The sequence below is a fragment of the Trichechus manatus genome, unplaced genomic scaffold (assembly GCF_000243295.1).
Source record: "Trichechus manatus latirostris isolate Lorelei unplaced genomic scaffold, TriManLat1.0 scaffold00177, whole genome shotgun sequence".
Lineage (NCBI taxonomy): Eukaryota > Metazoa > Chordata > Mammalia > Sirenia > Trichechidae > Trichechus > Trichechus manatus.
This window is the reverse complement of record NW_004444113.1, coordinates 2,411,577-2,427,793: the sequence shown is the minus strand read 5'-3', so window position 1 is coordinate 2,427,793 and position 16,217 is coordinate 2,411,577. Positions and strand designations below refer to the sequence as shown.

Here is a 16,217-nt window from a genome sequence, read left to right as displayed (position 1 = left end):
AGGGTTTTGAATGGCTGTGATCTTTTGGAGATAGATCACCAGGGCTTTCTTCCAAGGTACCTCTGGGTAGATTTGAGCCACCAACCTTTTGGCTAGTAGCCAAGTGTTCAACCAGGAGAACTCAAACCAAGACTGGATTATTACCCCTATTTTACCGATGTCAACAGAGGCAAATTGCCTAGTTTCACTGCCATAAGTGCTGAAGTCAGGACCCATACTTACTGTCTGGCTCCAAAGCCCACAGACCCAGCATCGTTGTGATATTGCCTCTCACCACCAAATGACTGAGTGCTGCCCCCATCTACCCAGAACTTATACTAATAAACTGCTGACCTGCCTGGTACTTTTCCAGACAACCCATTCCATCACGGGGCAGTTCTAATGGTAAGAAAGGAGCCCTGGTGGCACAATTGTTAAGCACTCGGCTGCTAGCTGAAACATCAGCGGTTCAAACCCACCAGCCGCTCCTTGGGAGAAAAGATCTGGTGAGTAGCTTCCGTAAAAGACTGCAGCCTCGGAAACCTTGTGGGGCTGCTCTGTTCCGTCCTGTGGGGTTCTATGAGTTGGAATCGATTGGATGGCACACGACAACAACGACAACAGTGATCTGAGATTCAGTTCATATCCACATCCATGAAGTTTCATCTCTGGGTTTATTCTTCATCAGCAAACACTGATTCTTTAGTGTCTAGGGGCCTGGCACTGTGCTAGGGACTAGGACACAGCTGTCATGGAGCACAAGTGGGCGCTGCTTACAGGGTCCTGTGGGAGCATGGGGTGTGGCGCCTGGAAAGGATGCACCCTTGTCCACACAGGGAGACAGGAAAATCACATGCCCAAGGCTGCTGTTCTTCCTGTCTATTATGGGCTGAATTGTGTCCTCCAAAAAGACATGCTGAAGTCCTAATCCCTGTCCCTGTGAATGTGACCTTGTTTGGAAATAGGGTCTTTGAAGATGTTACCAGTTAATGTGAGGCCATACCGGAATAGGGTGGACCCTAACCCAATCACAGTAGTGCCCTACAAAAAAAGGAGACGAGGCACAGAGAGACAAAGACAGCCACGTGACAGTTCACCTACAAGCCCGGAAACTCCTGAGTCTACCCGAAGCTGAGAGAGAAGGGGGATCTTCCCCCAGAGCCTTTCAAGACAACATGGGCTTGCCAACACCCTGAGTTTAGACTACTAGCTCAAAAACTGTGAGACAATAAATTTCAGTTCTCAAAAAATAAGAAGAGAGTCAAGTACATTCATTGCGAACTCAGAATTGCCTTGATCCTACGCTGCAGACGACTTACCTTCTTCACCATCTCCTCTGATCGCTGTTCAATGATGAGGTAAAAATGATGCTGTAACCTTTCTACATCTATCGTCTTGGGAGCGCGGGATGGAAATTTCACTATCACATTAATGTGGTCCGCAGAGCCCACAATCTCAAAGTCCGGTGGTTCCAAGGTCACTGTTCAGGAAACAAAGCCAGATACCCCAGCATCAGTCAACGACACTCTGACCAGGATGTCTCTTACTGTCACGATGCAGGCTCACTTCTCTACCACGATTTTGCTTTCATCTGCGGCCCTAGCTGTCACATACGGTTTTTTAAAGTTTAGAAACAATACAAATGATTTATTTATTACCCCAAGACATCGAGGACACATTCTGGGATGGAAGTCAGTCAACTTTCCCAATTTTCAAGCTGTATTCTAAGCACAAAAATGAAGAAAAATCACCCCCTCCCCAAATTACAATAATAATTTGTAATCATTGTAGAAATATCGGAAAATCTAGATGGGTGATGATTCCTGAATGTGCTTGATCAATTTTTGTCATGTGGCTGTGAATACATTGTTGTTGCTAGTTGCCATCAAGTTGGCCCCCAACTGGTGGCGACCCGACGCAGAGTGCAACGACACATGTCTGGTCCTGTGCCGTCTCCTTGATCAGCTGCAAATCGGACTGTTGTGATCCATGAGATTTTCACTGGTGGATTTTTGGAAGTAGCTCAACAGGCCTGCTTAGTCTGGAAGCTCCGCTGACATCTGCTCAGCATCACAGCAAAACGCAAACCCCACTGACATACGGTGCTGACTGTGCATGAGGTGACTTGGAGAGACTCAAGTCCAGGTTCCTGCGTGGAAAACAAGAGTTCTACCACCGAACCACCAGTACCCTCGTAAAGATATATTTTATATCTATATATGTATACGTATAAAATCATTCTTACACTATTTTGCACACTTCACTTGATAGTATTTCATAAACAGATCGATAATTATTGATCTATATCAAGGGCTGGCATACTACAGCCCCTGGGTTGGATTTTTGCATGACTTGGGAGCTAAGAATTCTTTTTTTTTTTAAATATAGAGAAGAATATGTGATGGAGACTATACGTGGGCCACCAAGTCTAAAGGATTTCTTATCTGCCCTTTACAGAAAGTTTGCTGACCCCTTGTCTACAACACCGCTTTTCATCACTGAGTGGCTGTACCGTAATTAAACCAATTTGTTGTTTTGAACATTTAGATTGTCCTTAATTTTTCTGAATACCTTTAGTGTGTCAGTGAATATTCTTTGAACTCAATCTTTGCATGCGTCCTCAATTACTTCTCTAGAACAAATTACTAAAGAGGAATGAGAGTAGGCACGCGGTAAGGTTTTGAATCACACTGACAGTCACCTGGGGGCGCAGTGGTTAGGAGCTCTGCTGCTAACCAAAAGGTCGGCAGTTCGAATCCACCAGCCGCTCCTTGGAAACTCTATGGGGGCAGTTCTACTCTGTCCTGTAGGGTCACTATGAGTCGGAATTGACTCGATGGCAACGGGTTTTTTTTGGTGTTTGGCCAACTACCTTTAGAAAGACAGCACAGTCACACCCCCCGCCTTCCCTCTCAACCTGATTACTGCTGCATTTTAATATGTTTCATTTTGATTTATGAAAAGCGATCTCTCATTATTACTTTAATATATTTTCCCTTAGTGGTCTGAATACCTCGATCTATAAAGTGTGCTTTTCTTTCCTTTGTATATAGACATACACACACGTGCACACGATTCCAGAACATCTCAAAAGCATCCAAATTATTTGCCACAGTGGAATTCAGTCGTCATTGTTGTTTTGCGAAGCATATGTATATGGGTGCGCGCTCACACTATAACAGGGAGCTGAAATCTTGCCTTGGAAGCAGCTTCTAAATCAGGACACCGAGAAAGCACTGGGGCCTGGCTGGGGGCTGCCGCCCATTGCCTGGGAGCCGTTAACCTGAGGATCTTAGGGAGCCGCCTCCAGTCATGGGGAGGGAAAGAGGGGGCACACAGACGCTCAGATTTGTCTTTCTCTTCTGAGGTCGGGGCCCCGAGTGGCGCACACTTGGGCGTTCAGGCTTACAAGAGCTTCTGGTACACACCAGTGTTCACTGCAGCACTTTCCACAATATCCAAAAGGCGGGAACAACCCAACGTCCATCAGCAGATGAGCAGATGACACGTGGTCCATCCACACGACGGACCATCACTGAGCGTAAAGAGAAATGAAGTCCTGGTGCCCGCGACACCATGGATGAACCTTGAAAACGTGACGCTCAGTGAGATAAGCCAGCCGTAAAAAGACAAATATTCTATGATCCCACTTACATGAAATAGGCAAACATAGAGGGAACAGAGTTTATTCACGGTGGGAGGGAGAAGGGACGGAGGGGTCACTGCGTAGGGGGCGCTGAGTTTCTGCTAATGGTGGCGGAATAATCCGGAAAAGGATAGTGGTGATGGCTGCCCACCTTACGAACATAACCAAGGTCACTGAATCATATGTGTAAAAATTGGTACACTGGCAAATGTTTTGTTACATATATTTTACCGCAATAATGATGATGAAGAAAGAACTACTGGGCTGTGATTTGGGGATGGGGTTGCAGTATGAAGGAAATCAATGCCCAAAGAGTCGTGACGGGTTGCAGAGAGGCCACCTGACCCCGCTCTCCACTTCCTGTCGGCTTGTGAGACAAACAGAAAAACGGCAGCTGCTGCTTAGCGAGCGCCGGCCTCACACAGCAGGTTGGTAACAGTCTGCAGAGCACAGTCTCATTCCACTTTCAGACAGGAACACTGAGGCCCAGAGAAGCAAAGTAACTAGCCCACAGCTGCAGAGCTAGGAGGTGGCAGGGCCGGGAGGGGAACCTGCTCTGAGTCTGAAACACCTCTACAGGCCTTCCTAGCTCATGGCAGAGCAGATAATGCTGACCTTGAGGAGGAGGATAAAGACAAGAAGCAGAACTTCAACTCACTGTTCATGGGCAGGAAGACACTGTCTATACAGCTGACCAGCACTGTGTTGCCTTTGAACCCCACGACTCTTGGGATGTAGGTCTCAGGCATGTTGTCCCACAAACCCGTTAGGTCACAAAATAGTCTCGTGATATTTGTACAGTCCTCTACGATCTTCATGTCTTCGTATTTACTTTGAAAGGAAAAGACAGGAAAAAGGCAATCTTTAGCAATCACGAAATGAGAACCAGTTATATGCCTGAATCACTTCCTCGTCTTAAGACTGCTCAGATGTTACTGTATCGAATCATCTCCCTGACCACCTTATGGAAAACAGCACACACACGCATTCCCAACCCTCTTACCTTTTCCCCCCAAGGCAGGGACTTTTGTTCAGGGCTGGACCCCTGGTATACAGCAGGAGTCCGTAAATGTTTGCTGGGTGAATGAATGAATGAACAAACCTTGTGCTTTAATGGCTCAGGCCCGAGATTTCCCAGCCCCTGTGGACAATCACAGATGCCTTCTCTAAGATGCCCCTGCTCCCTCCCTGGTGGAGGATCACACCAGCCAGTCCTATTTTGGGAACAACACAGACAACTGGCCTTCTGAGTCTCAGAACGGCAGATGGGTGATCCATGTGACAGAACAATGCAGAGAAAAATGTTAAGACTTTAGCAGACATCAAAGAGAAACTTCCAAGAGGCTTTCCTCTGGGTCAGCCTTCATCACCACAGCTGCTATAAGCTAAACAAACAACCAGCAAAAGGCTGCTGGATCAAAGCAACAGCTTGTGGGAGTGATTGTTAGATGTGGAAAGAGAGCCAGAGAAAGCTCCATCCACTGTTATTAACCTGTGGCAACCCCTAAGGAGGGGAGACTGGCTCAGCGACGCTGAGCTCTGTGTCCAAGTGTCCCAGCTGGTGGTGGCCAAGCCAGACTTCGGACCCAGGCCCGTCCAAGACATCCAGGCAGTTTCCTGGTGCACCGCTGGGCCTCCCCAAGACCAGTGTAAACCATCAATATGGTCCCTGGACCTTTGGACCCTGTCCTCAGAAAATGTATGACCTTTCAACATTTACACTAACAGAAGCAGAGAGAGAATTGTGAAACCCCCCCAAGATAAATATTTTATTTGTAAGGCTTTTGCTCTGTAGAAAATAGTTATAAATACGAGTTTTGCCAAAAACAGCTTTGGATTGTTAAAAGTATTTGATTTATTTAAGAAAAAAAAAAAATGGATGGGCATTTTATCTTTGACCTTCTAAGACTCTAAATTAAAAAAAAAACAAAAAACCAAAATCAGAAGAAGAGAGAAAGAACAAATAAGTTTAGCTGCAGCACAGGTAAACGTCTCTTTCCCCACTTGCCACGCAAAGGAAGAGACCACAGGTTTAGCAGGAGAAAAAATGAGACGTGAAACCAACCTCATGATTGTGTACCACAACGTATAGTGAGTTGGGACAATGGAATGGTTTTTTAATTCCCATGAGAAGATCGTCTGGAAGTTCTGCAGCGCCACCTTAAAAGTGCAAGCTTTATCTGGAAAATATGGAGAAAAGAGGGGAAAAAAGAAACGTTGATATTTGATGTCAGGATTGTATCCTGGCCCCCGGTCAAGCCGACCCTTGGGATCTGGAGCCCACCCTCTGGCAGAGCTGCCCTCCAAGGAGCCCAGGGAAACAGAGGAAGGAAGCAGTCCAGCTGCACGTGGGAAATGAACTATTACATTTAATCAGCGAGAAACATACTGTCAGGGAGGCAAGCCCAGGAAACAGCAAATTGGCACTTTGTAAACAGAATTTGGACAGAAGGATGCATTCAATTATCTCTCAGTGGAACACCGGCCCAAAATAACTCGGGTCTTTTTCGGCTTCTTGGAATCCCTCCTCCCACCCCAGTCCCGTCCCATCTTCTCAACTCAACTCCCAACTTCTCCATAAAGTCCTCCTTCAGCAGCTCAGCCACTGCAGACTTTCCCTCCTCTGAATTCCCCACTGCAGAAGGGAGGAGGAATATAATGTGTGCCCAGACCTGCACTTTCTAAGCAGTTAATCCCCACAACAACGCCAAGGTAGGTACTATTAGCAGACCCATTTTACAGACCGTGAAACTGAGTGATGCCTTGTTATGCAGCTGGAAAGCGCAAGAGGCAAGTCAGACTCTCACAGAACCATTGTCAAACGCCGCCTTACACGGTTCAGTGTTCTCAGAGCATCTACGCTTCCTGTGGTTAGGACCTGGGTTTTTGCTTCTTGGTTGCCAACCTGTCATTCCTCCAACGCTTACAAAGCCAGACACATATTTAGTTCTCAGAGAAGTTTTAATATAAAAAAATCATTTTCCCTTATCTGGTATAAGTAAGTGGAAGAACATAAAGAGAAATGATTTCAGGATAATTTTTTGTTTGGCATAGTCTGCATCTCCTTACTCTTCGATTAGTGAGAATATTGAGTTCAATATTCTTTCAAGGGGTTTTAAAATGATTTCTAGTATTAACTCCTCACAACGATGTGAGGCATATGTGAAAACCATAGCTGGCTAATTTAAGCTCCTTTTACAGAGAAAGTATTTGAGAAAAAGGATTCCAACAGATCTGGGATTAGAAATCAAACTTCCCATCTTTTAGACTTCTGAATGGCCGCCCCAACACTCTGACCCTTTTACAGAGTTTAGTCGAACCGAGGAAATCTCTTACCAGGCAAAGCAAGTGAAGCACCAAACACAAGGCTGATGTATACTGGGAAGAGGAAAAACACGTTAGAAAAGCAACCACGTTTGCTCTGGATTCCACCTTTAATGACTGCTCTAAGTCTGCGGTTCTTTTGCACAGATGTATTAATACTGGACTGAGACTTTCTTGCCCTAAAATAATGCTCATGTAAACGGTTCTTGGCAGTCAACACCGGTATCAGCAGCACATGGCCCAGGGATTGTATCCTGAATAGATACAAGTTAGGAGCCATTTGTGAACTGGCACTAATAATAGGAGTTAGGCTAGTTGAAAGACTGTTCCAAGAAGCAGTTATCTATCTGGGAAAATTCTCAGAATGTGAATAAACATGTTTATAATTAATAAACATTAAAAGTAAAGACCACCACAGGTCTGTCTGTCTGTCGTACTAGGGTGACTTACATGTTGCTATGATGCTGGAAGCTATGCCACTGGTATTTCAAATACCAGCAGGGTCACCCATGGTGGATAGGTTTCAGCGGAAACCTGAGCTTCCAGACTAAGACAGACTAGGAAGAAAGGCCTGGTGATCTCCTTCTGAAAATTAGCCAATGAAAACCCTATGCATCACAACAGAATACTGTTCGATGTAGTACTGGAAGATGAACCCCTTAGGTTGGGGAAGGCACCCAACATGCGCAACGGCTGCAACAATGGACTTGAGCATCCCAGTGATTGTGAAGATGGTGCGGGACTGGCCGACATTTCCTTCCGTTGTACCCAGGTGGCCATGAGTCGGAGCTGACTTGACGGCAACTCACAACAGCAACGAACAGGTGAAGCGATTCACCAAAGGCAGCGGGGGAAAGAGCAGAGCGTGCTGGTGATGGGATCGCAAGATCTCAACCCCTCGGTATGGGTGCAGATACGTGGGGGCATTTGTTGTTTGGCTGTCATGACAACATGCGGGGCTTACTGGCATTTAATAGGCAGAGACCAAGGATACTATACATCATAGAGAACTGTCCCACTCAACATATCCATGGGTCCCCTACTGATAAACCATGGAACAGATAATGCATTGATACTGAAATACAGTCAGAAGGTCGAGAAAAGGTATAGATGAACAGGACTATTAAAAAGGAAAGAAAGAAAGAAAAGAAGAGACAATAAATGAAGTTCCCAAACCAAAATTCAGCACTGACTTTACAGTTTGGTGGATGTGGTAGGAGATACGGGGCTTGTCCTCTTCCTAAATACAGGAGTAGGGAGATATATCCCACTCTAGATTAGAACGAAGGTATTAAAATAAATTATTCTTCAAATTACACCTGGAGCTATTCCCCATCGTGACTGGGCCATAAGTCACTCTTATTTATTTATTTGTTTTCCTGAAGTTAACAACAGGGCAGAAACTCATACTGAATGCAAACCGTTAGTGGGGCTTCCTATTTACTTTCTATCTAACTCCTGACATTGGGTGGGCCGATGCTCTGTCCTTTAGTTGGGAACATCATCTGCTGCTCCCCAGCAAGCTCTCTGCTGTGAGGACTGAGGACAAGCTCGCTCCTACAGGGGCTATGACAAAAGGTAGCACTTACCCCAGGGATACAAGTTAAGAGGTCTGATCGCTGAGGCATTCTGGCTTAAAACCATCTTCATTATTTTTTAAGTTCTTGCTTCATTTACTGTCTCATCTGAAAGGAAACCAATCAAGAAAATGTAGATGATTAAAATTCTAAGTGTCTAACTAAATTGCAAAGATGCAGAAGGACAAAGTCAAGATAATCAAAGACGAGCAGGAAACAGGGAAATTCTCTCAGCAATCTTGTCTTGACTTCAGGGACCCATCAAGCCCTCACTTAGTCAGGGAGAAATGTTTAATTTAACTTTTTGAACAGTTAATACATTCACTTGGTTCAAAAATTTTAAACATACAAAAAAGTATATAGTGAAAAGTCTCGCTCCCTTTAGAAAACTACATTCTTTTTTTTTTTTTTTTGTGAATCCTTCAGAATGTCTTTATGCGTCAACAAAATCAAATATATACTCTTATCCTCTCCCTTCCCCCATTTTACACAAAAGATAACATGTACTATTCCTTGTTCTACCCTTGCTTTCCCAGTTAAAAATATATTTGGGAGATCTGTCCATATTAGCATCTTTTATGGATTGAATTGTGTCTCCTCACAAATATGTGTTGAAATCCTAACCCTTATACAGTAGTCCCCCCTTATCCGCGGGGGATACATTCCAAGAACCCCTGTGGATGCCGGAAACCTTAGATAGTACAGAACCCTAGATATACTATGTTTCGTCCTATACATACATACCAGTGATAAAGTTTCATTTATAAATTAGGAACGGTGAGAGATTAACAACAAAGCTAATAATGAAATAGAACAATTCTAACAATATACTGTAATAAACGTTATGGGAATGTGGTCCCGGGGAGGTTTGGAGTGGGACAGTGCGAGATCTCATCACTCTACTAATTTAACACTTTTGGACCGCTGTTGACAGCAGGTAACTGAAACCGTGGATGGGGACGGGGGTGGACTACTGAACCTGTAAATGTGATCCTGTCTGGAAATAGGGGTTTTCTTTTGTTGTGTTAATGAAGTCATACCAGAACAGGGTGTTACTGTGTCCTGCTGCCCATTTTCATTGTGCTCCGTGCCCTGCCGATCACGGAGTTGGCCCTGTCTGTAGCTCACCGGGGCATGACAAAGGCACCAAGCTCCCTAGGTTGCACCAAAGGCTGTCACCGCTCTTTCCTGGTTTACCGTGAGTTACTGTCCCATGCATGTGCCGAGTTCCAGCTGACACGTCACCCCCTGCCTGGCTCCCTCTGTTCTGGGGGTCTTCTTCCAGGGAGTTCTCCTAGCCATTTACACCCAAAGCAACACGACCGACTTTCAAGGCTCAGCTCAAATGGATACTACCCGGGTGATGTGGATCTTCTCTGAATTCCAGTGCCTCCTAGACAGACAGAGAGACACACAGACATCCCGCAAGGTGCTTTGCTGTCTCACAGCCCCCGGGCAGACAGCATACCTTGGGCGTTCCCTCTGTGTGGCACAGCCTGACCCTGGTATATCACTGGCAATCAACAAGCAATGAGCGAACTGGATTCAGAAATATTACACAGTTAAATCATTTTCCCCCCAGAAATTAAAAGAAAGTGACAGTCATTCTTAGTTCTACGATTCAGCATCCATGACTGCTAACATCATGGCATGTTTGTTTCCAAAGATGTTTGTTGTTTCTGTAAAAATTCTTCTACACACTCATTAAAAGAGTTAAAACGATATATAAAACCCATTGCCATCAAGTCGATTCTGACTCATAGTGACCCTATAGGTCAGAGTAGAACTGCCCGATAGGGTTTCCAAGGAGCACCTGGTGGGTTCCAACTGCCGATCTTTTGGCTAGCAGCTGAGCACTTAATCACTGCGCCACCAGGGCTCCTTAAGTAAACTATAAAAAACCAAACCAAACCTGTTGCCGTCGAACTGATTCCAACTCACAGCAACCTTATAGGACAGAGTAGAACTGCCCCATAGGGTTTCCAAGGAGCAGCTGGTGGATTCGAACTGCCGACCTTTTGGTTAGCAGCCGAGCTCTTAACACTGCGCCACCAGGGCTCCATCATTAACATTAGGTAAACATAATCCCACAGATCTTTCTATGCATATAGCTAGCTAGCTAGTCTTTCTGTCTAAATTTAATTTTACTTGGGAAAAGTAGCTGAAGAATTATTGAAATTTAAATATTTTTCTTCTTAAGAAATGACGACTTCCTAAAATACTCCTCTAAGATTAAAAAAAAAAAAGATTATGAAGACATTAAGAAGTTGGAGTATTAAAAAGAATACTCAGAGGCATCGTGCAAGACTTAGCTACCATTCAAGCTACGTTGCAGACATAAATAAAAGGGGCTTCTGACAGAGAAGGGGCACGAGCAGGAACATAGAAGAATGTCAACAACCAAGAACATACTGCAGCGGGACAGGAGCTGGTTCCAGGGTGAAGCAATCACTTTGAAAGACATGAGAGCATTTGCCACTTCCTTTCCTAGGGGCTGTACAGCGTACAAGGATGAATCTTAAAGCTTCATAACATCTGGTCATTTACTCCCAATCTTTTAAGGAAAGATCTAAGTTCAAAGCCAGGGGACAAAAGTCATAAAGAAAAATGCCAATATATTTGTATATGTAATAATTTTGTAACTTTGCTTCAGAAACATAGAAAAAAGGGAACTCTGAAATAACTGCATTTTTAATGGACAAAGAGCTAACAAAACCAAATGTTTATCGTTAAGAACAGCACTAAAGCACGTAAACACATGGTTAAAAGGTAGAGAATTCTTGAAACAGAAAACATAGTTCATAGGTATAAAAAAAACCATAAGGCTAATTTAAAAAAACACGTTGAAACAGTTAAAATTCATTTTGCGTATAAAATTAGCCAAGAATTGTTTTATATCATAGTATTCAAAGTGGGGAAACCCTGGTGGCATAGTGGTTAAGAGCTACGTCTGCTAACCAAAAGGTTAACAGTTCAAATCCACCAGGTGCTCCTTGGAAACTCAATGGGGCAGTTCTACTCTGTCCTATAGGGTCGCTATGAGTCGGAATCGACTCGATGGCAACGGGTATTCAATGTTGCCTTCCCTTATATCCTACATGTTTTTCTCCTCCCAACCTGTTATGGATTGAATTGTGTCCCCCAAAAATGTGTATCAACTTGGCTAGGCCACGATTCCCAGAATTGTGTCGTTGTCCTCCACATTGTGATCTGGTGTGATTTTCCTATGCATTGTGAATCCTAATCTTTGACTGTGGTTAATTAGGCAGGATTAGGTGATGTTAAAGAGGATTAAGGTGGGATGCAACATCCTTACTCAGGTCATAGCCCTGATCCAACGTCAGGGGAGTCTCCCTGGGGTGTGGCCTGCATCACCTTTTATCTTACAAGAGATAAAAGGAGAGAGAAGTGAGCAAAGAGAGAAGGACCTGACTACCACAAAGAAAGAAGAGCCAGGAGTGGAGTGCAGCCTTTGGATCCAGGGTCCCTGGGTTCAGAAGCTCCTAGACCAGGGAAAGACTGATGACAAGGACCTTCCCCCAGAACTGACTGAGAAAGAAAGCATTCCCCGGGAGCTGACACTCTGAATTCAGACTTCTAGCCTTCTAGGCTGTGAGGGAATACATTTCTGTTTGTTAAGCCATCCACTTGTGATATTTCTGTTTTAACAGCACTAGATAATTAAGACACACACTCAAGGGCTCTAAAATATACACAATAGCCTCATATTTTCCCTCAATAGTGTTTATACTGAATTGTTATTAAATTACCTATCTTCCTTACTAAACTACAAGCTCCCTGATGCTGGGCAACGTGACAATCATTGTATTTCAAGCCCCTAATACAGGATCTTAATAAACCGTAAGAATTTAATAAATACTTGTTTAATGGATTAATAAGTTAATCACTAAACGAGCGAATTGCTGGAGGACTGAATTAATACAACTTTTCCATTTTCTTTTTAACTTTGCATTGTGAACATTTTCAAACTTAAAAAGTATCCATCACCCATCTTTAATTATCAACATTTCATCAAACTTGTCTCATCTATCCTCCACTCTTCTGCCTCCTTCTTCCAACTGGATTATTTTAAGCAAGTGCCAGATATCATATAATTCCACAGCAATTAATGACCACAATAATGACCAATATCATTATCACAACTATAGGATTGTAAATATTTAATATCATCTAAAACCTAGCCTGTGTTTATATTTTCCTGATTGCCCAGGGATCAGTCCCTGGAGAAGGACATCGTGCTTGGTAGAGAGTCATCGAAAAAGAGGAAGACCCTCAACGAGATGGATTGACACAGTGGCTGCAACAATGGGCTCAAGCATAACAACGATTGTGAGGATGGCGCAGGACTGGGCAGTGTTTCATTGTGTTGTACATAGGGTCGCTATGCGTCAGAACTGACTTGACAGCACCTAATAACAATTGCCTCAAAAATGTCTTTTTAAGAGTTCATTTCTTTGAGTTAGAATCACAGTAATGTCCACACATTTTATTTATGTAATATAACTATTACATCTCTTTTCAGCCTTAAAAAAAAAAGTTGGAGTATATTATGTGTACATAGCACATTTTAATTTTAAACCATATTTATTGATTGCATGCTTTGAAAGATGGGAACATTAACATTTCCTTCTGTCTTCCTCCCTAACTTCTTTTTTTTTTTTTTTTTTGCTGTATTGTTTTTTATGTCCAGATTTATAACAATCACACTCTAGTCTACCCAGTTTTCATAGATGTTTTATATTAATTCTACATTTAAGTAGTATAAATACTCACCAAGGCCTTTTTTTTAAAAACCCGCAAGTTCTCTGTTCCTGAATTCTTTATTTTTACTTATCTCCTAATTCACTCATTTTGTTATCCAGGAGATTTTTCCTAAAAGGCTCATGGGTGCTGGATTTCCTTTGTTTTTTATATATGGGATGGTCAGTCAGTTGACTTTCAACTTGTAGGACATCTTGGCTGGGTAAAATACCCCCTTGGGAAATGTTTCTTTCCCCCAGGACCCATTATCTTCTGGCATTCGGTGCTGCACTGGAGAAGCCCAAGGTCAGTTTGACTTCCCTTGCTCCTTTATTTACTTGTTCTTCTTAGAGTCCCAAATCATTCTTTTTCTTTGAATTCACGTAGTTGATGATATCTTGATGCTGAGCATCCCCATGTGAAATTTTCCTGGGATGTGGCGTGTTGTTTTGGCCAACAAGTCTATTTTTTTTTTTCTTCATTTCAATAAAATTTCCTGTCTCCTATTTTTACTTACATTTTCTGTTTCATTTGTGGAGTTTTTTACATCACGGACCCCAATTATCCTCATGCTTGATTGTCTTATCTGTCTTCCCTATCAGACTCTTTCCAGTTGACTTAATCTTTGTCTTTTTTCATCTGCATTCACTGGGCTTAAATCAAGCCTTTCCTGTATTTAAATATTTTCATTTTCAGCAAACCTATTCTGTGGTTTCCTCTAATTTATTTCTCCTGTAATTATGTTTTTATGGTCTTCAACTTATTCCCTTAGGTTTGCAATCTTCTCTTCACCTCCAATTTAAAACTTTCTTGTCTCTGAGTTTCTTTTATTGGATGTATATTCTTATGAAGTTGTTGTAGGGTGTAAACCAATTATAATGGGTTTCCTTCTGTTCCAAGAAGCATAGTTTATTTTAGTGACACTCTTTGTTGGCTATGTTGACCTTTTCTTTTTGTTTCCCACACCGTATCAGTTCACCTTGCTGGGACTTGGATGGATTCAGTCACTTGCTACCGTGATACAGTGGAGTAAAATCTCAATTCCTGTAGCTGGCTATTGCTGCAGGTACAGAAAGACCACCAGGTGGTGGCTTTAAAGAACAGAAATTTACTTTTATCAGTTCTGGAGGCTAGAAGTCCAAATGAGGGTCACATCCCTGTCCATCCCTTCCTTGTCCATAGCCCCGGGTAGGCGTTTCTTAGCATTCCTTGGCTTGTAGACCATCCTCACAAGGTGTAGGTCTTCCCTGAGTGTGTCTGTCTGGTCTGGTCTTTTTATAACTCAGAAATGATGAGATTTAGGATCCACCCTAAACCTAATTGATATGACCTCAACTAACTGATAGATTAGATTGCATTATGGAAAGGCATTACATTAGATTACATTATGAAAAGTCATTACATTACATAACGTTAGCTGTGAGATAATTACATTGCATTACATTACATTGTGGAAGGTCATCTGCTCTGCCCAAGGCCAACTGATGTAATCATGTGTAACTGCTCCATGATGGCAACCAGACCAATGTTTGGCCACACTGCTGGGAACCATGCCTAGCCAGGCTGACACACAACATTAATCGTTACAGCTCCCTTTCTATATCCGTACCTCATTCCAATTTGTTCTGTGAACCTGGGCAGTTCCTCTAGCCTGAGGGATTGGTGTCAGGATGGGAGGAGGGAGAGGGAGAGCCGAGTCCAATACCTGGGCTCTGCTTTCTCCCCAAAGAGCTTGATAAGTGTCCTGTGCCCGGGTCACTACCTCTGGTGGAGGGGTGAGTGGCATCAACCCTTGAACTTTGGGTTATCTTCCTGATTCTGGTGCAGCCGTCTCCCTGTCAGCCCTGTGACCTTCCCCATCTCTCTGGGCTCTCCCCAGCATGCTCCTTTGTCGGAAAAGGAAAAAGCCAAGTATGGTCAGACTCAGCGGCTTCTTTTCTATTTATGAGGGAGGCTTTTTAAGACTTTTGTTGACGCAAATATCCCTCAGATTTAAACCACCACCACCACAAAACAACAATGCTTAATCCTTTCAAAGCTGACTTTTTTGGGGGGTATTTTGGTGATGTTATGTTTTTTCACTAATGGAATGGCTGCTGAATCACTGTTTGATGGTCGTTTTTTATTATTTGAAAAAAATGGGGTGTCAAATGCCAGCGGGCCGTATCGGTCCCACGTTCCATGAAGCACATCACACACGCGGTAGGTATCAGTCCCATGGTCCAGAAAGTGCGTCACAAACTGCTTTCACCCCAAAAGTAACTCATTGACTTGAGTATTTCTGAATGCCGATAACCATACCTTCCCAATAACTCAAAGGAAAAAATAAACTTACTTGCAGGCCTTATCTCACCGTATAAAAGCCAGAGACACAAACGTTTCACACAATCACTGCTTTGGGAAGCATCCCCTCAGAGGAACAGCTCTCAATACTCAAATGTGGTGCAAGACCGACTTTCTTGTTTATTAGGTAGATGCGCCAGTATCTGCCACGATGCCAGAATGTACTGAAGGGGCTCAAATGCCGGCCAATAAACCTCCGGGGGCAGAAAATGTAACAAATGTAAGGGACACATACTTCCCAGTAGCCATGAAAGCGTGGATAACTGTCCCATTTACCAGTTTGTAAAACCCTGGCTTGTGAGATACCTACTGCACCATTCCACTAGAATATTTTCAGGGACTCTGGACTACTCCCCATCCTGCATACCTCTTTTTCCTCTTCTGGTTTCACTTTTGCGAATATCTCACCACCCTTATTTAACCAACCTCTTCTCCCAACTACTTTTCCTTTACTGCTCCTTGGATCGCATTCCACTCTCCAGGCAAAGTACTGCTGGACACTCTGCTGTAGCTCGGATGATATGGCACCGAGTGTAACGTGCACTTCATTTCACATTCGAACAGCTCTTAAATCAGGAATGTGTCAT

General features: G+C 43.4%; 1 protein-coding gene across 4 annotated transcripts in view; it reads right to left on the bottom strand.

The window, feature by feature from the left end:
* The window catches only part of IFNAR2 (interferon alpha and beta receptor subunit 2), a 76,064-nt gene that overhangs the window by 17,667 nt on the left and 42,180 nt on the right, over window positions 1–16,217 (bottom strand). For 3 of the 4 annotated variants that reach the window (XM_023741308.1, XM_023741306.1, XM_023741307.1), the window contains 5 exons: window positions 8,539–8,634; window positions 6,962–7,003; window positions 5,691–5,805; window positions 4,284–4,456; window positions 1,299–1,459 (listed from right to left, as the gene is read on the bottom strand). In XM_023741308.1, coding sequence (XP_023597076.1) covers window positions 1,299–1,459; window positions 4,284–4,456; window positions 5,691–5,805; window positions 6,962–7,003; window positions 8,539–8,599 — 552 coding nt within the window. In that variant the 5' untranslated portion in view covers window positions 8,600–8,634. Of the gene's footprint in view, window positions 1–1,298; window positions 1,460–4,283; window positions 4,457–5,690; window positions 5,806–6,961; window positions 7,004–8,538; window positions 8,635–9,723; window positions 10,368–16,217 lie in introns of those variants that run through there. The other variant, XM_023741309.1, reaches the window with a different exon arrangement.